We start from the raw sequence: 23,427 nt of genomic DNA, 5'->3' as shown, positions 1-23,427 counted from the left end.
ACAGAGAAAGACTCTGTCTCAAAAAAATAATAATAAGCCGGGCGCGGTGGCTCAAGCCTGTAATCCCAGCACTTTGGGAGGCCGAGGCGGGCGGATCACGAGGCCAAGAGATCAAGACCACCCTGGTCAACGTGGTGAAACCCCGTCTCTACTAAAAATACAAAAAATTAGCCGGGCATGGTGGCACGTGCCTGTAATTGCAGCTACTCAGGAGGCTGAGGCAGGAGAATTGCCTGAACCCAGGAGGCAGAGGTTGTGGTGAGCCGAGATCGCGCCATTGCACTCCAGCCTGGGTAACAAGAGCGAAACTCCGTCTCAAAAAAAAAAAAATAATAATAATAATAATAAAATAAAAAATAAAGTATTATTTCTTGAGTTCAAAAGTTGTTTGGGGCCAGGCATAGAGGCTCATGCCTGTGACCACAGCACTTTGGGAGGCTGAGGTGGGAGGATGTTTGTGTCACTGGACTCTAGCCTGGGCAACAGGGTGAGACCCTATCTCAAAAAAAAAAAAAGTTATTTAGAAAATTGCCAATAAGGTATTTGATACAAATTAGCATTTATAGTAACAATAACAATTCTGCTGATTTTATTTTACACTTGCCACCCTTTGAAGGAAACATGGTCAGGAACCTGCAGAAAGAAACAAACTCTGCCCACATTATAGTTAAACAGATGTGGGTTGGTACAGACCCATTTTCTGGGCCGCATTGAGTTCTGGGAGGTTTGGTTTGGTTGGAAAAGTGAGAGCTGCTCACACTTTCCACTGCTCAAGATCCCTGTAGTGGCAACAGCCACCACCTCCAACCATGAATGCCAGTGGCTGGGCAGACTTTGGGTACACTGGGCTTCAGGAGCCTTTCCAGCCTTACTCAAATGCTGGTTGGCACATTTGGGGGATACAGATTGACAATCACCATATTAATAATGAAGAATAAATAATCTTCTAGATTTTCAGCTGTAGATCCAATCCATCAAGATATGTACTCCATTTGAAAGTTGTGCCATGCTTCATTCAAGTACTTTTTGATCACCTACTATGTACAATTTGAAAAATAAGAGTCAAAATAGGTCAGGCGCAGTGACTCACGCCTGTAATCCCTGCACTTTGGGAGGGCAAGGTGGGCGGATCACGAGGTCAGGAGATTGTGATCATCCTGGCCAACATGGTAAAACCCCGTCTCTACTAAAAATACAAAAATTAGCTGGGCGTGGTGGCCTGGTCTCGTAATCCCAGCTACTTGTGAGGCTGAGGCAGGAGAATCTCTTGAACCTGGGAGGTGGAGGTTGCAGTGAGCTAAGATCACACCACTGCACTCCAGCCTGGTGACAGAGCGAGACTCCATCTAAACAAAAAAAAAGAGTCAAAATAAGCATGACATTCTAGGGCAGCACGCCCCACTGCTTGAGTGAAATGGGACACATCCAATTGTGGGAGATAAACTTAGGATGCTCCCAGATTGTCACACAGAAGAATGCTGCCTTCTTCCTGGAGACACACTTGGGAATCTGCAGGTTTTGAAAAGGCAAGTGATGTGATGAAATCACACTTTAAAAACAGTGACCCGACAGCAGTTTTGGGATAGATTTAGGAATAAGAGAGAAGCTGAAATAACACTGAGGTAGTGGGTGCGGGTATCCAGTTTAACCTCTCTCAGCTAGGAAATCAGAATGCTTATAGGATCATGGTGAAAATCAAGTGTGGTGCCTGATATGGGGCCAACAGCAGATAAATACTGGCTCCCTCTTCCACTACTTGGGGTTACTGCGGTGACGGTGGATGTAGGGTACATATGTAAGACAGATTACTTGGGAAAGAGCAGCAAACTTAGCAAATAGTTGAATTTTAATGAATTTAAGCAGATGAAGCAAAGGAAAAGCTACGATTTCAAACAGAAAAACCAGGTCTTAGGTAAAGAGGAGGAGGTGACGGGTTCGGGAAGAGTACTAGTTTGAGGGAAAGACAGTTGACTTTTGGATATTGAATTCGAACTTGAAACTTTACAAAGACAATATGGATTCAAGAGTCCCTGATAGGCCGGGCGCGGTGGCTCGCACCTATAATCCCAGCACTTTGGGAGGCCGAGGTGGGTGGATCATGAGGTCAATAGATCGAGACCAACCTGGTCAACATGGTGAAACCCCGTCTCTACTAAAAATACAAAAATTAGCTGGGCATGGTGGTGCGCGCCTGTAGTCCCAGCTACTAGGGAGGCTGAGGCAGGAGAATTGCTTGAACCCAGAAAGTGGAGGTTGTGGTGAACGGAGATAGTGCCATTGCACTCCAGTCTGGGTAACAACAGCGAAGCTCCGTCTTAAAAAAAAAAAAAAAAAAAAAGAGTCCCTGAAATTGAAGAGAAACCAGGAGTGTACCTTGAAGCTCAAGTTTCCAAGCCCCTCATTTCCCTGGGCCCTCCCAAGCAAACATGTCTAGTATTATGTTTGTAAATTTTTATTGCTTTCCTTTAAGAAGCTCCCTCCCAAGTTATACAAGCTTCAGGCCCCACGGCATCTGGATGGGTTCAGTTAGAAATCAGAAGGTATTTCTATGAGATAATGGGAGATCAAGAGTTGGAAGAACCTTGTTACTGTCCTCAAAGGAAAAGGGGTCAGCAGAGAAGGCCAGAGAAGCACAGAGAAGGCCTGAGGGTAGGAGGCTGCCAAGGAGATCAAAGGCACGAGGGGCTGAGGATGGGTCACCAGACTTGGCTTCTCAAAAAGTAACTGTTTTTAGAGCACATGCTCAGTACAGTTGTGGGGGAGGCCCGCTGTCATGTCACTGGGTTGAGGAGTGAGGAGTAGGCAGGGGGTGTGGACTCTCCATCTGACAAGGTCGACAGTAAGAGAAAAGAAAATGCCACTCCACTCCTCACTTTCGATCTTCTGTAATTTAACTTGAACCTGAACAATCAGTATTCCTTTGGGATTAATATTAGCTCCCTGAGCATGACATTGTGTTTCTCTTTATTGCATTTTCTTATTCCTTAATATTTTAAGATTTTCTTAGTTGGATCAATTTCTCTTCACGCTTGATCAATGGCCAAGAAATGGGCTATAGGCAGGCACAGTTCTGGTTTTTGTTGGTTTGTTTACACTAACAGTTTCTCTTTCTCTTTCTCGATCCAAGGCTTGCATATGGAGGTCAGGAATTCTGTCCTAGGAGTTCAGGGACTGAGGACGAGGGTGGAGGGAGAGAAAGGCGTCAGATATTAGGCTGAAAAAGAGAAAGGCGTCAGAAAGGCGTCAGATATTAAGCTGGTCGGTTATCTAGGATCGAGTCAAAGGTAACTATGACTTCATCTGCCGCAGAGGGCGCCTCCCTATCCCGGCAGTGCGTTTTCGATCAGCCGGTTTGCCCGGGATGTTTTCTTTGACTGCTTGCTTCTCACTGCTTGGCGCCCCAAGTCATTTTGAAAAAAAAAGATGTGATTAAATCGATTCCCCTGTTTCTGTTAGGAGTGTGCCTTTCCCAGACAGCGTGCGTTCATTCGATCAGACCTGGCATAAATTTTTGAGGGGTCTTTTTACAATTTAATACAACTTAAAGGTTCCTGTTACCATCTTCATTGAGAATTAAAAACAAAAACAAAACAAACAACGGTAATAAACCTACAGGTTGGGAGGCCCCAGGGAGGAGCTGACCTTTGGGAACCTCTAGCCCCGTGAGGTTTCGGCTGCAGGGCCTGGGACTGTTCTCCGAGTGCTGCTAGGTCTCCAGGGAGAAGCAAGTGTGGGGCAGAGGGTGGTTCGGCGCGTGCGTCGGGGGGCGTGTGCGGGTGTGTGTGTGTGTGTGCGTGCGCGTGTATATAAGAGTGTGTGCGCGCCCGTGTGCACAAGAGAGGGTGCTAGGGAGGCTGCCGCAAAGGCTCCTTTGTGGAAGGCACTTGCCGCTTCAGAAGCCAGCTTGGCACCTCCTCTCGCCCGTTCCCCGAGGAAACCTGGCTCTTCTGGGCAGCCCAGTTATCTCCGTCTCCCGCCGCCCCTACTTCTCTCAGTGGGCCAAGGCCCAGCCCCGCGCCAGCCTTCGGGGAGGGGAGTAGTGTGCCCTGCGGCGCCTCCAGGCCCTGGGGGCCCCGCGCAGGTGAAGGTGAGCGCGTGGCGGCGACGGCGGCGAGCGGAGGGAGGAAGGGGGAGCGGGGATTGGGGGGCGGAGCAGGAAAGGGCACGCTGCCCTTCGCGGCGGGCCGGTATCTGCGGGACCGCAGCATTGTTACCTGAGGCCGCCGCTGCGCCCCGCCCCGCCCTGCCCCCTCGCGCAGGCGGGGCCTGCAGTGACCCGGTAGGAGGCGGAGGCGCCGACTACGCGGCAGGAGGCTGCGGAGGTGTGCGCAGCGGCTGCGGGGGACGCTGGCCGTGGGTGAGTGCGGGTTGGGCGACCCAGGCGGGGGCGAACGCAGCGCGGGACACGGGGAGCTGGAGCCCCGCCGCTGGGGAGGGTAGGGGTCGGGCTGTCGGCCGTGACTCTAGGCTGAGGTGCCAAGAAGCGCGGCCGATGGGTGCGGGGTCTCGGCTTCTTCCGAGCCTCACCAGGAAAGCTGGAGAGGAGGTTACAGCTCCCTCCACATCCACCCGGGTGACTTTGGCGGCTGCCCTTACCCGGCCGCGGGGGAGGACGACCGGTCCCTGGAGGCGAAGACGCCGGTGTGGACCCGCGTCCGGAGAACGAGCTGTATCACCGGGCTGCCTCGGCTCGCATCTGGGCCGTTGACTGAGCCATGGTTAAGACTTTCAGATCAACCGGCCCTTAGTTTATCCCGGCCAGTGGGAGACAGAGGCGTCCCGCACAGAAAGCGCAGCCGCGGCGCCGCGCTCTGCTCCCTCCCCAGCCGGGAGCCACGCCTGGCCCCTGGGACAGCAGTGCGGCGGCGGTGGGGACCCAGTGCGGGCCGAGGACTGGGCACTTCTCGCCTTTGCTCCGGCCGCGCGAAGTTCGGGTTAGAAGTTGCGCCCCGCGCCTGCAGGAGTGTGGGGAGGGGAAGGAGGCGGGTGGGCTGGCAGGTCAGCCTCCAGACTCGGGGTGACCCCCAGCTCTTGGAGAGCGGATTCTCGGTTTAGTTCTCTGACCGGTTTCAAGCGCCGGAGTCTCCCCTCTGTTTTTCTCACCGGCTCGTCCCTGCTCTCTTTTGACAGAGTTGCAGTGCGGCCTTGAGGCTTTCCCCCTCACGCCTGCGACCCCGACTGGGGTTGTGGAAAGATGTCGAGGCGGAGACTCGGGGTAGGGTGGGAGCGGGCGGCCGCCGCAGACCAGGTGTCTGCGAGCCGGAAGACCCCGCTTTCGCTTCAATCTCACAGACACTTGCCCTAGTTAGCCGTCTCCCACCCCACTTCTGGGCGCAGCGAGCTGAGCCCCGCAGAGGGGCGGGCGCCGCGGGGGGCGTGGCGCGGGGGCGTGGGCTTTCTAGCCGGGGCCCATCCGGGCGAGGGGGCGGGGCCGAGACCCCAACCCGACGGTAGGGGCCGGGAATAGGCGACCTGGCGGGGCAGCAGACCCAGTAGCTGCAGACGCCGGACTGGAGAGCGGTTGGCGCTCGGAAAGGCCGAGGGTCCTGCGCCGCCCGCGCTGGGCACCCGTCCCGCAGGCCGCGGCCTCTCTCCCCGCCGCAGAGCCAGCGCGGCGCGTGGGGGCGTCGATCTCCGCGCGCACGGGCGCCCCACCCTCACCGCCGCGACGCGCTCCTGCCGGACGCTGATAAGGACGCGACTGGGGCTCCGCGCGGCTCACAGGGCCGCCCACTCGCGTGCAGCTTGCTGCCCCCGGGGAGAGCACGGCTCTCCGGGGATTCGCCGCAGAGCCGGTGGCTGGTTGGTGAGTGGCTTGTGCGGGGCGCAGGGTTCGGAGTTGGGGACGGAAGGAGGCTGCCGACCGCTGGCCAATGCGGAGAGCTAGTAAGGTACTATTTATGTATCCAAATTGGAAAGAAGTAGTGCCCTAGGGCCCCTCAGGCCGAATGTCTTCCAGACTTAGTGGTCGGTTTTCAAACTTCTGTGTGCACAGAAACTACCTCCGGGGTTCGGCCATCTGTGACCCCCTTCTACTGACTCAGTGTGTTCCCGGAATAAACAGCCAGCGCTTCCTTCCCTCTCTCTAGAGCATCCTTTGGCACGCCTGTGCTTTTTTTTTCCCCCTTGGTTTTGAGACAGAGAAACTGAAAATGTACATTCAAATATAGGTGTTCTTTCTCAGCTCTTGGGTGCTGCTCTCCGGCGTCTGTGAATGTTTACATTGTTCTGCAGTTTGAAGGCACTGACTGGGAATGCGTTTTCCTGGGTTCCACTGCCTGGTGCACAGGCAGACGGAACACAGACGGAATTCACGGAAGAGTTGGACAGTCCGGCCAGACGGAATTCACAGAAGAGTTGGACGGTCCGGCTCTGGCCCGACTGTGTAGTTGTACCGACTCACATTCTGTTTAATAATCAAGAAAGGTTTTCAAAGATAAGTGGTGGTGGAGTAGACTCTTCCCGAATGAGTGGAGTGAAAGCAAAAATTCCATAGTTTAGAATTGCCCGTACTTTCCCCATCCTTTTCTTCTCCCCCAAATACAATAAAATAGGGCTGCGTGTTTCTCTACCTCTGCTCTCCAAATTTCCTTGCTTTGTCCTGGTTTGTCATCAGAAGCCTTGGGCCAGCCCTTCCTGCCCCCACCTCATCTGTGACACGTGCTTGGAGTCAAGGGAAAAGGTTTTCTGGCAGGTTTTCCTTGATGTTCCTTTTGATTATTGTTGACCAAAGGAGTGAGTGACCAGCTGAGCACCAACGCCCCACGTGTCCTCTTTCAGGAAAGCCCTGAGCTTCAAACTGACGTCAAGGAACGTCTTAAATACACTGTGAGATGAAGCCTACATACACTTTTTCTTGACTCTCGCCCACACCATTCAAGAGCCTAGAACTTCTTGGGATGTTTCTGACACCAAGGAAAGAGTATGGCGGGCTCTGTAGGCAAGAGAGTTTAGGAGGGGGCGAGGGCAGCTTTGAAGACCCTTCACGAACATTCTAAGATTTTTTGCCAGCCAACTAAAAGTACATGATCACAGCGCCGCTTTATTGAAATTTCACGTAGTTAAAAGATGCTCAACTGAGCGGCAGCCTCCTTGGGAGAGTCCATCACTCAAATACAACTCTGATGGGTCATGAGTAGCACTCAGGGGACTTGAAGAGACATTCCTGTCTTCAGAGCCCAGCCATGACAACTCTGCATTTTACTCAGAGCTGGGCACTTGTCAGCCTTAGCAGCTATTCTCATCCTGCTGCTGAGGTCTCCAACCTGTAGCTGAGATCTTACACACAGGCCTGTCTCTGTCTGCCCCAGGAGATTGATGGGACTACTTAGCATTTTCCAGACCGCGTGGGGGCTGATCCCATTGTCCCCACTGGCAGTGTCAGCTGTGAGAAACAGACAGCCAGTGTGGTCTGTTAGGGCTTCAGCATCACCTGCGTTCTCCTAGTGTACATGGAGAGTGTGTGTTTGCATCTCTGCTGTGGGCAGTACTGCAGCAAATCCAGCGTTCTTTTGTGTATTCTCTATTTTAATTTCCACGTGGCTGTGGAAAGGGTTAGAATTCTGTCTGCACTCTGCTTTTCCTGCCACCTCTTTCACACTGGACATCCTGGCCCAGGGGGAAACCCTATTGAAGTAAGGGTAGTAAACGCATTAGCGTCTTAGCTAATCATTGCTGACAAACTTATTCATTAGAAGCTGTTGGGGGCCTAGGATCCTTGTCTGTTACCCTGGGAAAAAAATTAATCAGAAAACATACCAGGGACAGCGTTGTACATTTTCTTTCGTTCCTTTAACTTTTAAAAATAACATTCTTTTACATGGCATTGGTTAGAATCATCCCATTGCATAGCTGTGTCACTTTTTACTTTGACAATCTTCTATCTGGTACTTCTGGGCAAAGCACAGTACTAAAAAATGCACCTTTCTGGCTTTATTGTTAGGAGATAATGATGTTGCACACCCTTGGAGTATTTAGTTTTCCTTAGTCTTTGTCAGTATCTCTATATTTGTTTTGTGAGGTGTAGTGGCACATCTGTATATATAAAAGCACTGGATGAGTTATTGCTGTCTAGATTGGAGACTTTCTGAGTTTATCACCATTCTTAAGAGGGATAATCTATAAACAAGTCAGCATCTCTGGAACTGGAGGTGAACTGGAGGATTAACAGCTCTTCTATACATGAGATATTTTACGTACATAAGTATTTAAAAATATGTAAGGATAAACTGCCAAAATTACCTGCACAGTCTTGAAAAAGAAGAGTTCAAATATAACTATAAACTGTAATTGACAATGAGTCATTTGCTTTAAGGGTGCCAACTATGAAAACAGCCTAGTTATGCCCCTAATGATAATTATGAAAACGCCTTCTAGAAGCCAGTTGTATCTCAAGTGAACTGTATGTCAGCTTGGAAAAATATTTTCTATTTTACTTATTTAAAAATTATTCAGTGGTGATGGCTGCATGGCACTTTGAATGTACTTAATGCCATGAAATTGCACACTTCAAATGGTTAAAGTGATTTTTTTTCTTTTTTTTTTTTGTTTAAATTATTTTTTAATTTTGTTTTTTTTAAAGATGGGGTTTCACCATGATGGCCAGGCTGGTCTTGAACTTCTGACCTCAGGTGATCCACCCATCTCGGCCTCCCAAAGTGCTAGGATTACAGGTGTGAGCCACTGCGCCCGGCCTGGTTAAAGTGATTTTTTTAAAGTATCCAATTAATAGCTGGAAGTGCCATTTTCTACCCATATAGAGGCAATTTTCAAAACTCCAATATTCAAATGTTTCATTAAAATATTTGCTTTTGGCTGGTCCGAGTGCAGTGGTGTTTACAACTAATTGATCACAACCAGTTACAGATTTCTTTGTTCCTTCTCCACTCACTCCCACTGCTTCACTTGACTGGCCTTAAAAAAAAAAAATCTGCTTTTGTAATATGGAGACAATTTAATAAATAATCACTGAGCATTGAAAAAGGACATATTTTGTAAACTTTGCTAGCAAAGAATGGAAATATTATGAGTTTGTTCCTGACAGCCAGGGGTAACTTGGCATTTTATCTATGAACCCAATACATCTTTTAAAGCAAATGTAATGCCTGTGAAAATAAAGGGAAATCATATGCACATATGATAACAATTTGTTATTGTTATAAATAATAGCTGTGTACCAGGCACCTTGGTAAGGACCATACACATTCGCTCTTAATTTTTATACAAACCAATGGAACAAATATTTCCTCATATTGTAGATGAAGATGCTGAAATGTAGGTGAAGTGACTGACCACAGCTCATGCTGCACATCTTGAAAGTAGCAGAACTTTTTGAGAAAAAGGAGTCTGTTCCTAGAATCTCCACTCTTATTCCCAAGGCAGTCCTGCCTTTTGGATATGGTTCTGTGTGAATCATTTTATAATATTTGAATTTGTGATGCCAGATTGTTTACTTCTGTGTAATCTAAAATTATCTGAACAACTTGTGTTTTTAAATATGGGCTTTGACAGTGGTGCTGTAAAAAGATAATTATGCCCCGAAGTTCAGTGTAAAAGCCATTGTGTATGGCCCTCTGTGATCTGGAGGAAATAGTCCCCTTTCCACACTCCCATCTAGTTGGGATGCTCACTCGATAGCCTGCATGGGGCCCTTTCTATACCTCCATGTACCTCTTCTTGGATCTGAGGAAATTTGTCTTGACCTCTCTTTCATATCAGATCAGTAACAGCCCAGCATCAAAAACAAACAATTAAAGTTCCATAAAAATATAGCCCACCAAAGTAAGTTGGTGACTGTGTATAAGGGACATGTGGCAAATGTGACATGTAAGACATGGGCAGCATGTCCTTGGTTGTATCTCTTCTTTGCTAAAAGTGTCAGAAGCAGAAGAGGTAGGTGGTGGTTTCCAAAGAGTGGCTTAACTAGAATCCAGGATAATGGAGGTCATTTCATGTGTTATCCTAATTTTCTCCTAATGAGAAAACTGAAGTCTAGTGAGGTGAAGTGACTTGTCTAAAACTGTAAGCAGTAAAGCTTGATTTAGGGCTGGAATCTCATTTTTCATATCTGCTGTTCTTTTCTCTATTTGAGGGAAAGCCGCATCACCAAGTAGAGCAGAAATATGGTAGCCCTGACTCCAGGGAAAATGAGTTAGGCCAGTATTTTGTCATCTCCAAATGCCTTGCCTTATCCGTCCAAGGTGCAAGATGCCTTTTTTGACCCACTGATTGGTAGGAGACAAGTCCAGACTGGAAAAAGGTAGGGTCACTAATGCCTAATGCTTCAGCAATTTGGGCAGTTTCCCTAGGGGTTGGGCAACCATTGTCTTAAGAGAACAAACTAGTTAGTAAACAAGTAGTTTATTCATAAAGTGAGCAATGCTTGCTGAGCCTATAGCAGGCTCTCAGTATATGTGTGCTATGTTGATTAATGTGAGGTTTCCAATTGGATTTGTTGCTATTTCTTTGGCAGAATTTCCAGGTAGTAAAATTTGATTCACATTTAGAAAAGAATTGGTTCCTTGTAATACACCTTGGGATGCATTGTCCCTCATTGATTTTCATATCCAACTAAAGTGAGAGGATTGATACTAGCCTCTGAAGGGAAATGCTAATGGAAACTGTTTGCCTGTAACTGATTTTATATTTGTTTTATCTTGATAGGTTTGGAAGAGGACACTGGCCCTTTCTTCTGGTGGCAGATAGCTACATGAGTTTGATGTTTGTGTCTTCTTCTCCAAGGCCAAGAAATTATCTCCATTGGAGGCAACAGTACTATGCATGTTATGAATTGTGTCTCCTTGGTCAGTGATAAAGAAAATGGGAATATTGCCACAGCACCTGGATTCATGATTGGGCAGACACCGCCTCCAGCACCTCCTCCACCTCCTCCTCCCTCCCCTCCATCTCCAACATGTTCATATTCAAGGGAAGAGTGTCCTTCCTCCCCTCCTCCACCCCCACCACCTCCACTTCCTGGGGAACCTCCCATCCCACCTCCCCCACCAGGTCTACCCCCAACTTCTCACGTGAATGGCTACAGCCACCTTGGTAAGAAAAAGCGGATGAGAAGCTTTTTTTGGAAAACTATTCCGGAGGAGCAAGTTCGGGGCAAAACCAACATCTGGACCTTGGCAGCCAGGCAGGAGCATCACTACCAGATCGATACAAAGACCATCGAGGAGCTCTTTGGGCAGCAAGAAGACATCACCAAGTCTTCCCTTCCTAGGAGAGGAAGAACTTTAAATTCCTCCTTCAGAGAAGCTCGAGAAGAGGTAAGACTGCAAGGTGGAAGGCAAATCCTCTACAGACTGCATTGTTTTGTGTTTTGGGATGTGCATATATTTCAGACAATTACTAGACATCCCTAAGAAATGAGATAATACAAGCGAATGTGCCTTGGAAATGATAGACAGGGTCTTTACGATGAGCTTGAGCTGAGTATTGAGAAAGTGTAAGAAGTGTGCGTGCCGTATCCTCCCAGACGCCCTGGTGGATTATGACCTCATGCAGAGAACATGCTATTTGGGATCAATGCTCCTATCTCTAGCACATCTGCTGAAGGTTCCCTGTTGGAGAATTTTGCTCAAGTCCAGGATCGTTAGTCTCTGTTGAAACAAAAACTGAGTTTCTAAAATTGGTTATCTTGAGTGAACTGGAGCTGACTGGGGCAGACTACCTTTTGTTAAATAACATCATTGGCTGACATCCTTCCTTAGGATTTTACCCTTATTTTCCTCTCTAGTTTTTATTTAACAAGTATTTCAAGATGGCCTTCATTCCTCAGATCTCTGAAATAGATTATGGCCATTGGGGAACAGAGGTTTCCAGAGGGCCAAAGCATAAAGCTGTTTTCAGAGAGATTGTACAGGAAGGATGTTTCCAGTTAACACTTTGAGAAAAAATAAAGCTATGAAGTTATAGGAAGTTAACTAAAAGCCTGACCCCAGAGCTGTAGATCACCATGTATTACAGAAACTGCATCGAAAATTATACATACATAAATATTGTCAGTTTAGAAACCTGCAAGTAAATTAAGAAACCTCTACCTGCTAGAAAAAATAAATATAAATAAAATTAAAAGGAAAGAATGCTGCTCCCCCACATACACACACACAAAGCACAACAAAAAAACAAACAGAGGCAACAGAAATTCATCACTTAGAAATCTGTCGCAAAGGAGCAGAGAAAACAGGTCAGAGATGGCATTGATTAGATAAGAGAGTGGGCAGGGCCCTGGGATAGAGTAGCAGCTCCATGCGTTATTGAATTCTTGAGCCAACAATATTGACCTCTTTTCTTGTTCTGGCTCAGGAACATGTTAACTCCTTCTCTCCACTGATTCACTGGGGTGCCCTTAAAGCTGATTGTGTGATCTCCTGTGGAGATAGCCAGGAGTGTATTTGTTATGAAATGAATGCAGAAAACACTGGGGTTAGAATTCTTGAAGTGTGAACAGTGACATAAATTTGAGAAGGAAATCTTCATGAGAACCCTTAGTGCTGTCAGTGCTGAACACAGCCTCGCCTGTCTCTTCCTATTATGCAAAGTCCTTTTATTTGCTGGAGTAGCCTTTCAGTATTGGAAGGAGCAAGCAGTCATTTCCTTAGTACCCTGGCCTTTGCCCCAGCTCCCAACAGAGGTTCTTTATTGTATGGTAGGTCATTTCTCACTATTGTCTCCCAGCTCTCTTTACTGAAATTCAAGAATACTGAACTAATTATTGGGTGGGCACAAGTGGAAATGAGGCCTGTGTCTCAGCAAAGCGCCTGTAACAGAAGAGGGCTAGCTCAACATGTCCCTGGGGAGGCGACTGTCAGGCTAGAGTAGGTGGCATCGTCTGTGAATTGGGAAAATTTTAGGAGGCTACAGGGAACGTGCTACTTTACGTTTGCCAATTAAAGAGAGGTTAAGAGCCACTCAGAGAGAGAGAGGAAAGTGGCAGGGGTGTGGCGTCTTTTCTCAACTCTTATAGAAGGAGCGATGTCCATTTTTAGACCAGCTTCGAAATTCAGGGAAAAAAATAATCTCTTTGCCTTCCTCCATCCCTGTAGCCTAAGCAGATTTTTACACTTTTGTCTTTAACCTATTTTTTTAAGAATTATTTTTTAAATGGTTTTAAAATTATTTTTAATTGTGGTGAAATAATATATAACATAAAATATAGCATCTTAACCATTTAAAAATTTTATTTATTTATTTTTTTGAGACAGAGTCTTGTTCTGTTAACCAGGCTGGAGTACAGTGGCGTACTCTTGGGTCAATGCAACTTTCGCTTTCTGGGATCAAGTGATGCTTGTGCCTCAGCCTCCTGAGTAGCTGGGATTACAGGTGCACGCTACCACACCTGGCTAATTTTTGTCTTTTTAGTAGATACAGCGTTTCACCATTTGGGCCTGGCTGGTGTCGAACTCCTAACCTCAAGTAATCCTCCCACCTCGACCTCCCAAAGTGCTGGGATCACAGGCATGAACCACTGCGCCTGGCCTACCCATTTTTAAACAGTTTGTTGACATTAAGGACCTCCACATCGTTATGCAGCCATTACCACCTTCCCTCTCTAGAACACTTTTCATCCTGCAGAACTGACACTCTGTACCTGTTAAATCAGAACGGTTTCCATCTTTCCCTAGCCCCTGGCAGCCACCATTCTACTTCCTGTTTCTATAAGCTGGACTTCTTTAGGTACCTCCTGTAGGTGGAATCATATAGTATGTGTCTTTTCTGTGACTGGTTTATTTCATTTAGCATAATGTCCTCAAGGTTCATCCATGTTGTATCATGTGTCAGAATTTTAAAGCTGAATAATATTCCACCGTATATACAGATGACATTTGTTTATCCACTCATCTGTCGATGGACAGTGGGTTGCTACCACCTTTTGGCTCTTGTGAATAATGCCGCCATGTACATGGGTGTACAGAAACCTTTGCTTTTGGCTGGGTGCAGTGGCTCACACCTGTAATCCCAGCACTGGGAGGCCGAGGCGGGTGGATCACGAGGTCAGATCAAGACCATGCTGGCCAACATGGTGAAACCCCATCTCTACTGAAAATACAAAAATTAGCTGGGTGTGGTGGCTCATGCCAGTAGTCCCAGCTACTCAGGAGGCCGAGGCAGGAGAATCACTTGAACCCCGGAGGAGAAGGTTGCAATGAGCCAAGATCATGCCATTGCACTCCAGCCTGAGTAACAAGAGTGAAACTTTATCTCATAAAAAACAAAAACAAAAAACTTTGCTTGAACCCTTGTAGGTATTAGTCTGAGAGACAGCATACTAGAAAGAAAAATTAAATCACCGTGTGTATCATAAGATAATCAAACTCTGCAACTCTTCAGTATTTAGGTACGATAAGTAGTTGAGATTGATCCATTTAAGTACATGAGGTAATGCTGTCACATAACAGAGATTATCCAGAATTATTTTCAGTTTTTCATGTTATCTGTAGCATGGCTAGAAGTATTATATATACTTTTTTTGTGGTAAAAGAATATAGTACATGCTATGTTCTTCCTTCTTTCAGTTTTCTTCTGTAGAAGTTAGAACTCAGCAGAGTTTATTGTCTAACAAAGATCAGTCATAAATCTTCCAGCTCACTTTGCAGTAAGTAGAGAGTCCAGGGTCAAAAGTAGTAGTCCTCACTGTCTGTCCGTGTGGACGGTAGAATTCCCTCAACAGCTTATTCAGCAGAGGGACTGCTCCTAAGCCTGGAGCCACAGCATCACCACACTACAACGCAGGCTGCAGTTCTGGAGGTTCCAACTTGCCCAGGCAGATTACGACCCTTGAAATACATAACCTCCTACAGAAGCAGCCCGACATTATATGATTGATTTATACTTTAAAGCCTTACACATCATTACTAATAAGTTCCACTGTACTCGCAAGGAAGAATTTGCTGGAAGATAGGGAAGATTGGAGGATGGCTGAACTTGGAAGGAACAATGCTTAAATAGTAAATTAGAGGCTTGGCATGGTGGCTCAAACCTGTAATCTCAGCACTTTGGGAGGCCGAGGCTGGTGGATCACCTGAGGTTAGGAGTTCAAGATCAGCCTGGACAACATGGTGAAACCCTGTCTTTAAAAAAAAAAAAAAAAGTAACTTAGAGCATTTAGTATGGGACTGGGTATGGTGGCTCATGCCTGTAATCCCAGCACTGTGGGAGGCCAAAGCAGGCAGATCACTTGAGGTCAGAAGTTCGAGACCAGCCTGGTCAACATGGTGAAACCCCATCTCTACTAAAAATAGAAATATTAGGTGGGCATGATGTTACACACCTGTAATCCCAGCTACTCAGGCAGATGAGGCATGAGAATTGCTTAAACCCAGGCAGCAGAGGTTGCAGTGAGCCAAGATTGCACCATTGCATTCCAGTCTGGGTGACAGAGTGAGACTGTGTCTCAAAAAAAAAAAAATTAATATGGGAATTTGTGAAATATTACTATCCTTGTATCTTTGTTAACTAAAAATTAACTCAAAGAGACTGCAGATATGATGGTATAACAATAATTAAGCTATTAAGCTATAATAAAGCAATTAGAAATAAAGATATATTGCTGGGGATGAGAATAGAGAGATTCAGCTCCAACTCATCTTCTTCTCAGAGTTATGCGATTCCATCCCCTGAGAAGCACTGTAGTTTCCTGTCCCTCTATTACTGACATTCCTCAGGCCTCCTGGTGGTCTTCGACCAGTGTTAGTTGAGGGTGTGCGTGTTTCCCTCTACAGTTTGACCAGCTCTTATGGGGAGAGCTATATCTTAGCCATTTGGTATCCTCCAAAGGAAACAAAAGGTTACTGAACTGGACAGAACTGAACCAAGAGTGCAAAGGGATCAGCTTATGAGCCATCAGCAGATATTGGGGCTCACAAAGAAAACACAAATACTCAAACAACTGAGGTCATTCACTGTGATGTCTGTAGCGATATAACATTGACCATCTAGGAAATCACCAAAATGGCTAATTAGAAAAAGAAGACCACAGAGGAGAAGAGGAGACAGAGGGGTGGTCGGGGGGAGAGAGAAAGAGAGAGAAAGGATGGAAGGAATTTTTCTAAATTTATGACAAGTAATATTAAAAACTTTATTCTCCCACACCGTAATTCAGCTGTCATTCTCACCTTTTATTATGATCCTGGTATGTTCTAGAATTTTGGGATATGCTCATGATCCAGAACCATAGAACTAGATAGAGTATTTGAAATACATTTATAAAAAAATATGCTTCAACTGGGTTTTCATTTTTTTCCCCAAAAGTTGGGAAGAAGAATAATTTCCAATTGATAGCCAACCAAACATGAAAAACATCCAAACCCAAAAGTGAGGTCCATATTGGAGGTTAGAGGAAGATCCTTACATTTTTGTTTTCCAGGACTTGAAGTGGGATGGAAATAGCTACTATGTAGTGTTACTTAAGTAGGTAAAGAAGCCTCCTTTAACATAAAAAACAAAACTGGTTTAAAGGTTTCTTCCTTCACCTTGAAGACTTTAAGCTAAATAAGCCAGTCACAAAGGAAAAATACTGTGTGATTCCACTCATAGGTGGTAGCTAAGGTAGCCAGTTTATAGAGACAGAAAGTAGAATGGTGGTTGCCAGGGAATGAGAGGGGAATAGGGAGTTAATTGTTTGTTGTTGTGGTTGTTGTTGTTTTGAGACGGAGTCTCCCTCTGTCACCCAGGCTGTAGGGCAGTGGCATGATCTCAGCTAACTGCAACCTCCGCCTCCTGGTTTCAAGTGATTCTTGTATCTCAGCCTCCTGAGTAGCTAGGACCATAGGCACTATGCCACCATGCCTGGCTAAGTTTTTTTTTTTTTTTTTTTTTTTAGTAGAGGCAGTGTTTCATCATGTTGGCGAGGCTGGTCTTGGACTCCTGACCTCAAGTGACTCTCCCATCTCAGCCTCCCAATGTGCTGGGGTGACAGATGTGAGCCACCACACTGGGCCGAGAGTTAATTGTTTAATGGGTACAAAGTTTCAGTTTTGCAAGATGAAGTGCTGTGAGGATAGAAGATGGTGGTGGTTATGTAACAGTGTGTATGTCCTGAATGCCACTGAACTGTATTCTTAAAAGTTGTTGTGGAGCCTGGGCAATTTAGGGAGAACCCCCCCATCTCTACAGAAAACTTAAAAACTAGCCAGACATGGTGGCTCACGCCTATAGTCCCCATTACCAGGAAGCTGATGCAGGAAGGGTCCTTTAGCCCAGGAGGCGGAGGTTGCAGTGAGCTAAGATAGTGCCACTGTACTGCAGCCTGGGCAACAGAGCAAAACCCTATCTCAGTAATGATAATAATAATAATAATAATAATAATAATAATAAAATGGTTGTGGACCAGGCTCGGTGGCTCAAACCTGTAATCTCAGCCCCTCTGTAGGCCAAGACAGGAGGATAGCTTGAGGTCAGGAATTCAACACTAGCCTGGGCAACACAGTGAGACCTCATCTCCACACACACAAAAAAAAAGTCTTAAAATTTATCCAGATGTAGTAGCATGCACCCATAGTGCCAGCTACTCAGGAGGCTGATGCGGGAGGATTGCTTGAGCCCAGGAGTTTGAGGGTGCAGTGAGCTATGATCATACCACCTCACTCCAGCCTAGGTGACAGAGTAAGACCCTGTCTTTTAAAAAAGAAAGTTATGATGGAAATGGTTATTTGTATTTTACTACAACTGAAAAAATGTTTCTTCTTCATTCAAAGGATATAGAAGGCAGATTCTATAGTGGATTGATGAAGTGAATTGCAACGACAAAAGTTATAGTGGAATAAACTAGGAGAGCTGATGTGGAAGTTTTAGCAAGAGTGATTGTGTAGCCATTGGCATGCCTCACTGAGTGGCATAGTGGTGCTGTTTCAGTGGGTATCAGAACAACCCTGGCCACCTGGCAATTGTGTGGGGAAACTGCGAGTAGAGCCCAAGCCCCCTTCGCATCCTAGTAGGAAATCCTTAAAATCCGTTGAGTGCATTAATTACCTCATTACCTTACATTTCTAGCTGCCTTGTTTGCCATTCTTTGCTAGGAATTTTAGGGGAAGAGCTAACGAACTGTGCAGTACGCTGCCTGTACCTGTGGCGCTGACTTCACTGGCGGTCCTGCCTCCAACTCCTGGTGTGACCAGAGGAGTAATTACCTGTTGATTGGAGCTGGTGGGAGGGAGGGAAAGATGCAGCTCACTCATTGGCTGGGTTTGTTTATCCCTCTTCTTCAGGCAATTTCTTGCCTCTGACTTGTCAGCTTGTGCCCAGTGAGTCCCACTGGGATCCCATGTGCAGATTCCTCTGTTCTAAATGATTCCAAAACATTACCCAACCGGACACGGCTTTGTTTCTGAATGGCCCGGCTTTGAGACAGCAGACATTTGGGAAGTGAGATAAGCTAATTTACACATGTAGTGATAACCCTCTTTAAAGGACTTCAACAATCACTCTTATAACACTGCTTTGAAAGCCTCCAATGTGATAAAGTAGAGAAAGAGACTCCTCAGGCACCAGGCAAACCTGAGGATGCCAGGAGTGTGTGGGACTGCCCCCGATTGCTATCAGTTGTCTCCATTTTCATGTTGTTTGGGTGAAGTGCTGGGCTCTGCTCTGTTTTTCCTGTAAGGTGCTCAGTCACAGGCAGCCCAGGTTTTCTCTTAGGAATATCACCGAATTCTCTTCGTTTCTGACACAGAGCTAGCTGTAGAGACACCTGCTTCCACACCTGGGCTGCCCCTGTGTTGGGGCACCATGGGCTACTCCTGTCACAGGGCCAGGGCGCAGGGCCATCGAGGCTCTCTTGCCTGGTGAGAACATGATTTCCATCTGTCATCTCTCAGATACAGCTCTGGGGTCACCAGGGACTTGGCCAGGCACACATATAGCTTCCTACACATCTGCCCCCATTCCTGGAAAAACCTCACAGTGTGAGCACCATGCTGGTGGGGAAATGGCTACATCTCTGTAGGAAGCTCAGTAATATGAAGACTCACAGAAACTAGAGTGAAAAGGAGTCAGAGAGACCGAGGCTCATGTATCAGTTCAACACTGCTTTGGGAAAGTTATAAAATGATGTCTATGAGGCTCAGTTTCCTTACCTGTCCAGCAGAGATCGTAAGAGTAATTTTCTCCATCACTTTCCAGCAGCAATGTCTCTGGATCTTGGCTGAGTGAAGAGGGTCCCAGAGGGTTGATGAGTGTGGGGTTTGGTTCACCTGGGGAGTGGGAGAGCACTGCAGTCAAAGATTAAATGTAGCAGAAGGTGGTATTTCAATGAAAGAAATACAAAACAAGTCATTTCTCCATCCTAGGTGAATGCAGAGGAAGTTCCTTGGACATGCTATGTAACTATATCAATAGACAGATTCTTATGTGTGGCCTTTTAATTTATGAATTATAATAGACCCAGGATTTTTTTTTTTTTTTTTTGAGACAGAGTCTCACTCTGTTGCCAGGCTGGAGTGCAGTGACACCACCTCAGCTCACTGCAAGCTCCGACTCCCTGGTTCAAGTGATTCTCCTGCCTCGGCCTCCTGAGTAGCTGGGACTACAGGCTCACACCAGCACACCTGGCTAATTTTGTATTTTAAGTAGAGATGGGGTTTCATGTTGGACAGATAGTCTCCAGCTCCTGATTTTGTGATCCGCCTGCCTTGGCCTCCCAAAGTGCTGGGATTACAGGCGTGAGCCACTGCGCCTGTCTCTTTAAACCCAGTTTTCTGTCTTAATAAATTGGGATTCCTTTTTTTTTTTTTTGGTATGAGCTTTTGAAGGGTGTTGAGTTTGACGGGTTTTATTCTCACCCTTTCTTTCTCTCCTCCTCTCTCCTCCCTTACACTGAACTTGAACTGTAGTCGCTGGATAGGATTCCAATAAGGAGGATGCCCTTTCAGCTTGGGAGTTTATTTTATGGCTGGCAGGTGATTGTGCTAACATGAAACAAATCCCTAGGTTAGTAAATAATGTGATTGTTAAAGATTTGTCTTCAAAAGAAGGCAACCGTACTCTTGTAAAAATTTAACCTTATAGCCAGGAAGTGACATTAACGTTGGTTAACAGTCTTGCTGCTGGTTATAAACTCCCAAGCAGACCCAGAGATGAGGAATTTAGTCTGAAACCTGATTCTCTTTTGTTCACAGTGAATCACATACATTTGGAAAGGAAGAGCATTACAACAACATTCCTACTTTAGCTAGTCTCCCTTTACCAAAAAACAAATGGGGAAAAAATGCAGCAGTTTTCAGGTTATCTTTCCTCCACACAGCCTGGATGTTTACATCCAGAGACAGAAATGGCTTCGGTATTTGATAACCAAAAAAAAATCTAATTTCTAGTCAGATAAAGCCCTCTGAAATAATAAATTTTGGTCAGTTAAAACCTGCTGCAGCCCAAATCTGGGTTTTGACAGAATAGCTGTACCATATGTCATTAAATAAAAAGATGCCATATATTATAAGACACATCTTGATTCCAGAGATCAGGAAAATGCAAAAATAAAAAACATATCTTAGCCTTGGTGAAATGCATATAGACAAGATTTTTCTTTTTAAATTTTTGAGAAAATAAAATATAGGACACTACCTCACACTCTCCTAAAAGGTCTATTGGACATATATAAGCTTTTTGAATGAAATGAAATTATTCTTTTAGAAAAAAATTAATTTATTGATGTTTCTGAAAATGACTTCATGGGTTCTTTTGCATCCATAAGTCAGGGTTGGGACTCAATCTGCAATATCTTCAGAGTTTTTTACTTTCTCAGTTCAAATCTCACGTGATTCTCATTAGGCCAAAGCATCCATTTCCAAATTGGGGCTTTTAAGTGCGGGTGATATTATTCTAAGAGGAAATTGCTAAATTAAAAATGTTTAAAGTATGTATTATACAGACCTTTCTTCATGACTGCAGATTTTGCATCCTCAAATTGGACCAACCATGGATCAAAAATATTCAGGAGAAAATATAAAATAACAATACAACAATAAAAAAAATACACATTTAAAAATATAGTATAGCAACCATTTATATAACATAATTTACATTAAATTAGGTATTAGAAGTAATCTAGAGATGACTTAAAGTTTGCAGGAGGTTGTGCATAGATTATATGCAAAGTACTATGCAATTTTATAGAAGACTTGAACATCCTCAGATTTTGGTATCCCCAGGGGTCCTGGAACTAATCCTTTGTGGATACTGAAGGATGACTGACTTTTACAGATGCTTCTCAATTTATGATGGGGCTGCATCATAAAAACCCATTGTAAGACAAAATTATTGTAAGTTGAAAATGTAACAGGCATAGTGACTCATGCCTGTAATCGCAGCACTTTGAGAGGCTGAGGCGGGTGGATCACTTGAGGTCAGTAGTTTGAGACCAGCCTGGACAACATGGTGAAGCTCCGTCTCTACAAAAAATAAAAAAATTAGCTGGGTGGGTGGTGCACGCCTGTAATCCCAGCTACTCTCTGGAGGCTGAGGCAGGATAATTGCTTGAACCCAGTGGGCAGAGGTTGCAGTGAGCTCAGATGGTGCCACTGCACTCCAGCCTGGGCAGCAGAGCAAGTCTCTGTCTCAAAGAAAAAGAAAGAAAATGCATTTAATATCCCAAGAAGCCCATAGTCAACTTGGAAAATCATAAGATGGACCATCATTGGTTGGGACCATCTGTATATTAAAAGTTATATAATATTAAAATAGGTATGTGTTATTACATTTAAGAAAATATAATATCACTGTAGAAAGTTTGGGGAGATGATAATCTTTTAATATTTGTAAAACTATGTTAGGAATATCTGTTAATCACCTGATTTATATATTGGGAATTATTCTTTTATAAATTAGTGTTGCATTTGATAGGTTTTAATTATCTTCTTTCTCCAACTCTTTTTATTTGAATTTAGTAATCCTGTGTGTTCTTATTTTTTTTTTTTCCAGATTACTGTTTTAGATGCAAAACGGAGCATGAACATTGGGATATTTCTTAAGCAATTTAAGAGGTAAGATTTTGCACACATTTGAAACTTCAGTCATATCCCTGCTGTCAGTATCAAAATCTGTGGGTGTGACTGAGCTGAAATTCAAATTCTAATATGAGTGAAAGTCATTCCTCACACCTTCAAATCTTAAACACATGGCTTGATGAGTCTGCAAGTGACCATCACTTTCTGCTGTTTTCCTTCATGGAAGCATAACATAGTGGCTTGGAGTAGATGGAGAATTGCCCCAGGGCATGCATTCAAGCCTGGGACTCTATAGAGTCACTTTTAGTGTCCCCCCTTCAGTGGAGGTTGAACTGATGAGTCAAGTAGCAGTTGGAGTTCTGTGTTCTGAAGTGTAAGGAGAAGGTTGTGCAGGAGTTTTAGTGAGACCAAAGGGGATTATTTTTCTCCCTACAAAAGAGACTCCCCGTGGTTGTTGCCGCATTCAGGCTTTTGGGGATGCCCAAGGATGGTGCTCTGGGTGAAGGGACCTTGAACAGAGTATTGAGGTTTCCTGTGTCCAGGCAGTGGGGCTGTTATGAGCACTCACACAAAACTGCCATCCAGACTGGGAAGGAGGTGGGTGGGAAAGAGGGTGGAGGAGATTTGTTTTAATTTCCACTGGCTTGCACAGCTAGCAAACGTGAAATGGAATGTGATTCATTGTCTTTTTAAGGTCTCCTCGGTCCATTGTAGAAGATATTCATCAAGGAAAAAGTGAGCATTATGGATTAGAGACCTTGCGAGAATTTCTTAAGTTTTTGCCAGAGTCAGAAGAGGTAAGAAATTCAGCACGTGAGTTGTAGATGTTAGGAGTGATTATAAAAGGTTAATATTTATAAGTGCATCAAAGCTCACATGGAAGGCTAGGAGTGGTGGCTCACGCCTGTAATCCCCACACTTTGGGAGGCAGAGGCAGGTGAATCACCTGAGGTCAGGAGTTTGAGACCAGCCTAGCCAACATGACGAAACCCTGTCTCTACCAAAAATACAAAAATTAGCTGGGAGTGGTGGCATGCACTTGTAATCCCAGCTACTCAGGAGGCTGGGATATGACAATTGCCTGAACCCGGGAGGTGGATCTTGCAGTGAACCAAGATCACGCTACTGCACTCCAGCCTGGGTGAAAGAGTGAGACTCTGTCTCAAAACAAAAACAAAAACAAAACTCACATGGGAAGGGCACTGTCCTACCCAGAGCTGGAGTTTTCTCACATAAAAGTAAAAAGTGATCTGGTAGAAAGAGCATTGATATTATGGAGTCAGAGAATCTAGATTCATATTTGAGCTGTTCCCTTAATTGAGAAAATGGGGCAAGGTTCTTAACTCCTGTGAACTTTAGTTTCCTCTCCTATAAAAGGAGGATAATGATGCTGACCTCATTGGATTGTCAAGATGATGAAACCCTAGTTATGCATCTAACATGGTACTTGGCACATGGGAGCTCAGTAAATTTTCATCATCAT

At 45.2% G+C, this 23,427-nt stretch overlaps 1 protein-coding gene across 3 annotated transcripts in view; it reads left to right on the top strand.

Annotated features, from left to right (window-relative positions):
* The first annotated feature begins 3,834 nt into the window (after positions 1-3,834).
* FHDC1 (FH2 domain containing 1) overlaps positions 3,835-23,427 on the top strand; it is a 45,298-nt gene continuing 25,705 nt past the window's right edge. Inside the window, exons 1-4 of one of the 3 annotated variants that reach the window (XM_035292850.3) lie at positions 3,835-4,087; positions 10,663-11,273; positions 21,919-21,980; positions 22,639-22,741. In XM_035292850.3, coding sequence (XP_035148741.3) covers positions 10,776-11,273; positions 21,919-21,980; positions 22,639-22,741 — 663 coding nt within the window. In that variant the 5' untranslated portion in view covers positions 3,835-4,087; positions 10,663-10,775. Of the gene's footprint in view, positions 4,088-4,281; positions 4,358-5,491; positions 5,807-10,662; positions 11,274-21,918; positions 21,981-22,638; positions 22,742-23,427 lie in introns of those variants that run through there. The other 2 variants (XM_008992593.5, XM_035292851.3) reach the window with 2 other exon arrangements.

Source organism: Callithrix jacchus, chromosome 3 (genome assembly GCF_049354715.1).
Source record: "Callithrix jacchus isolate 240 chromosome 3, calJac240_pri, whole genome shotgun sequence".
NCBI lineage: Eukaryota > Metazoa > Chordata > Mammalia > Primates > Cebidae > Callithrix > Callithrix jacchus.
The sequence above is the reverse complement of the archived record's forward strand: the minus strand, read 5'-3'. Positions and strand labels throughout refer to the sequence as shown.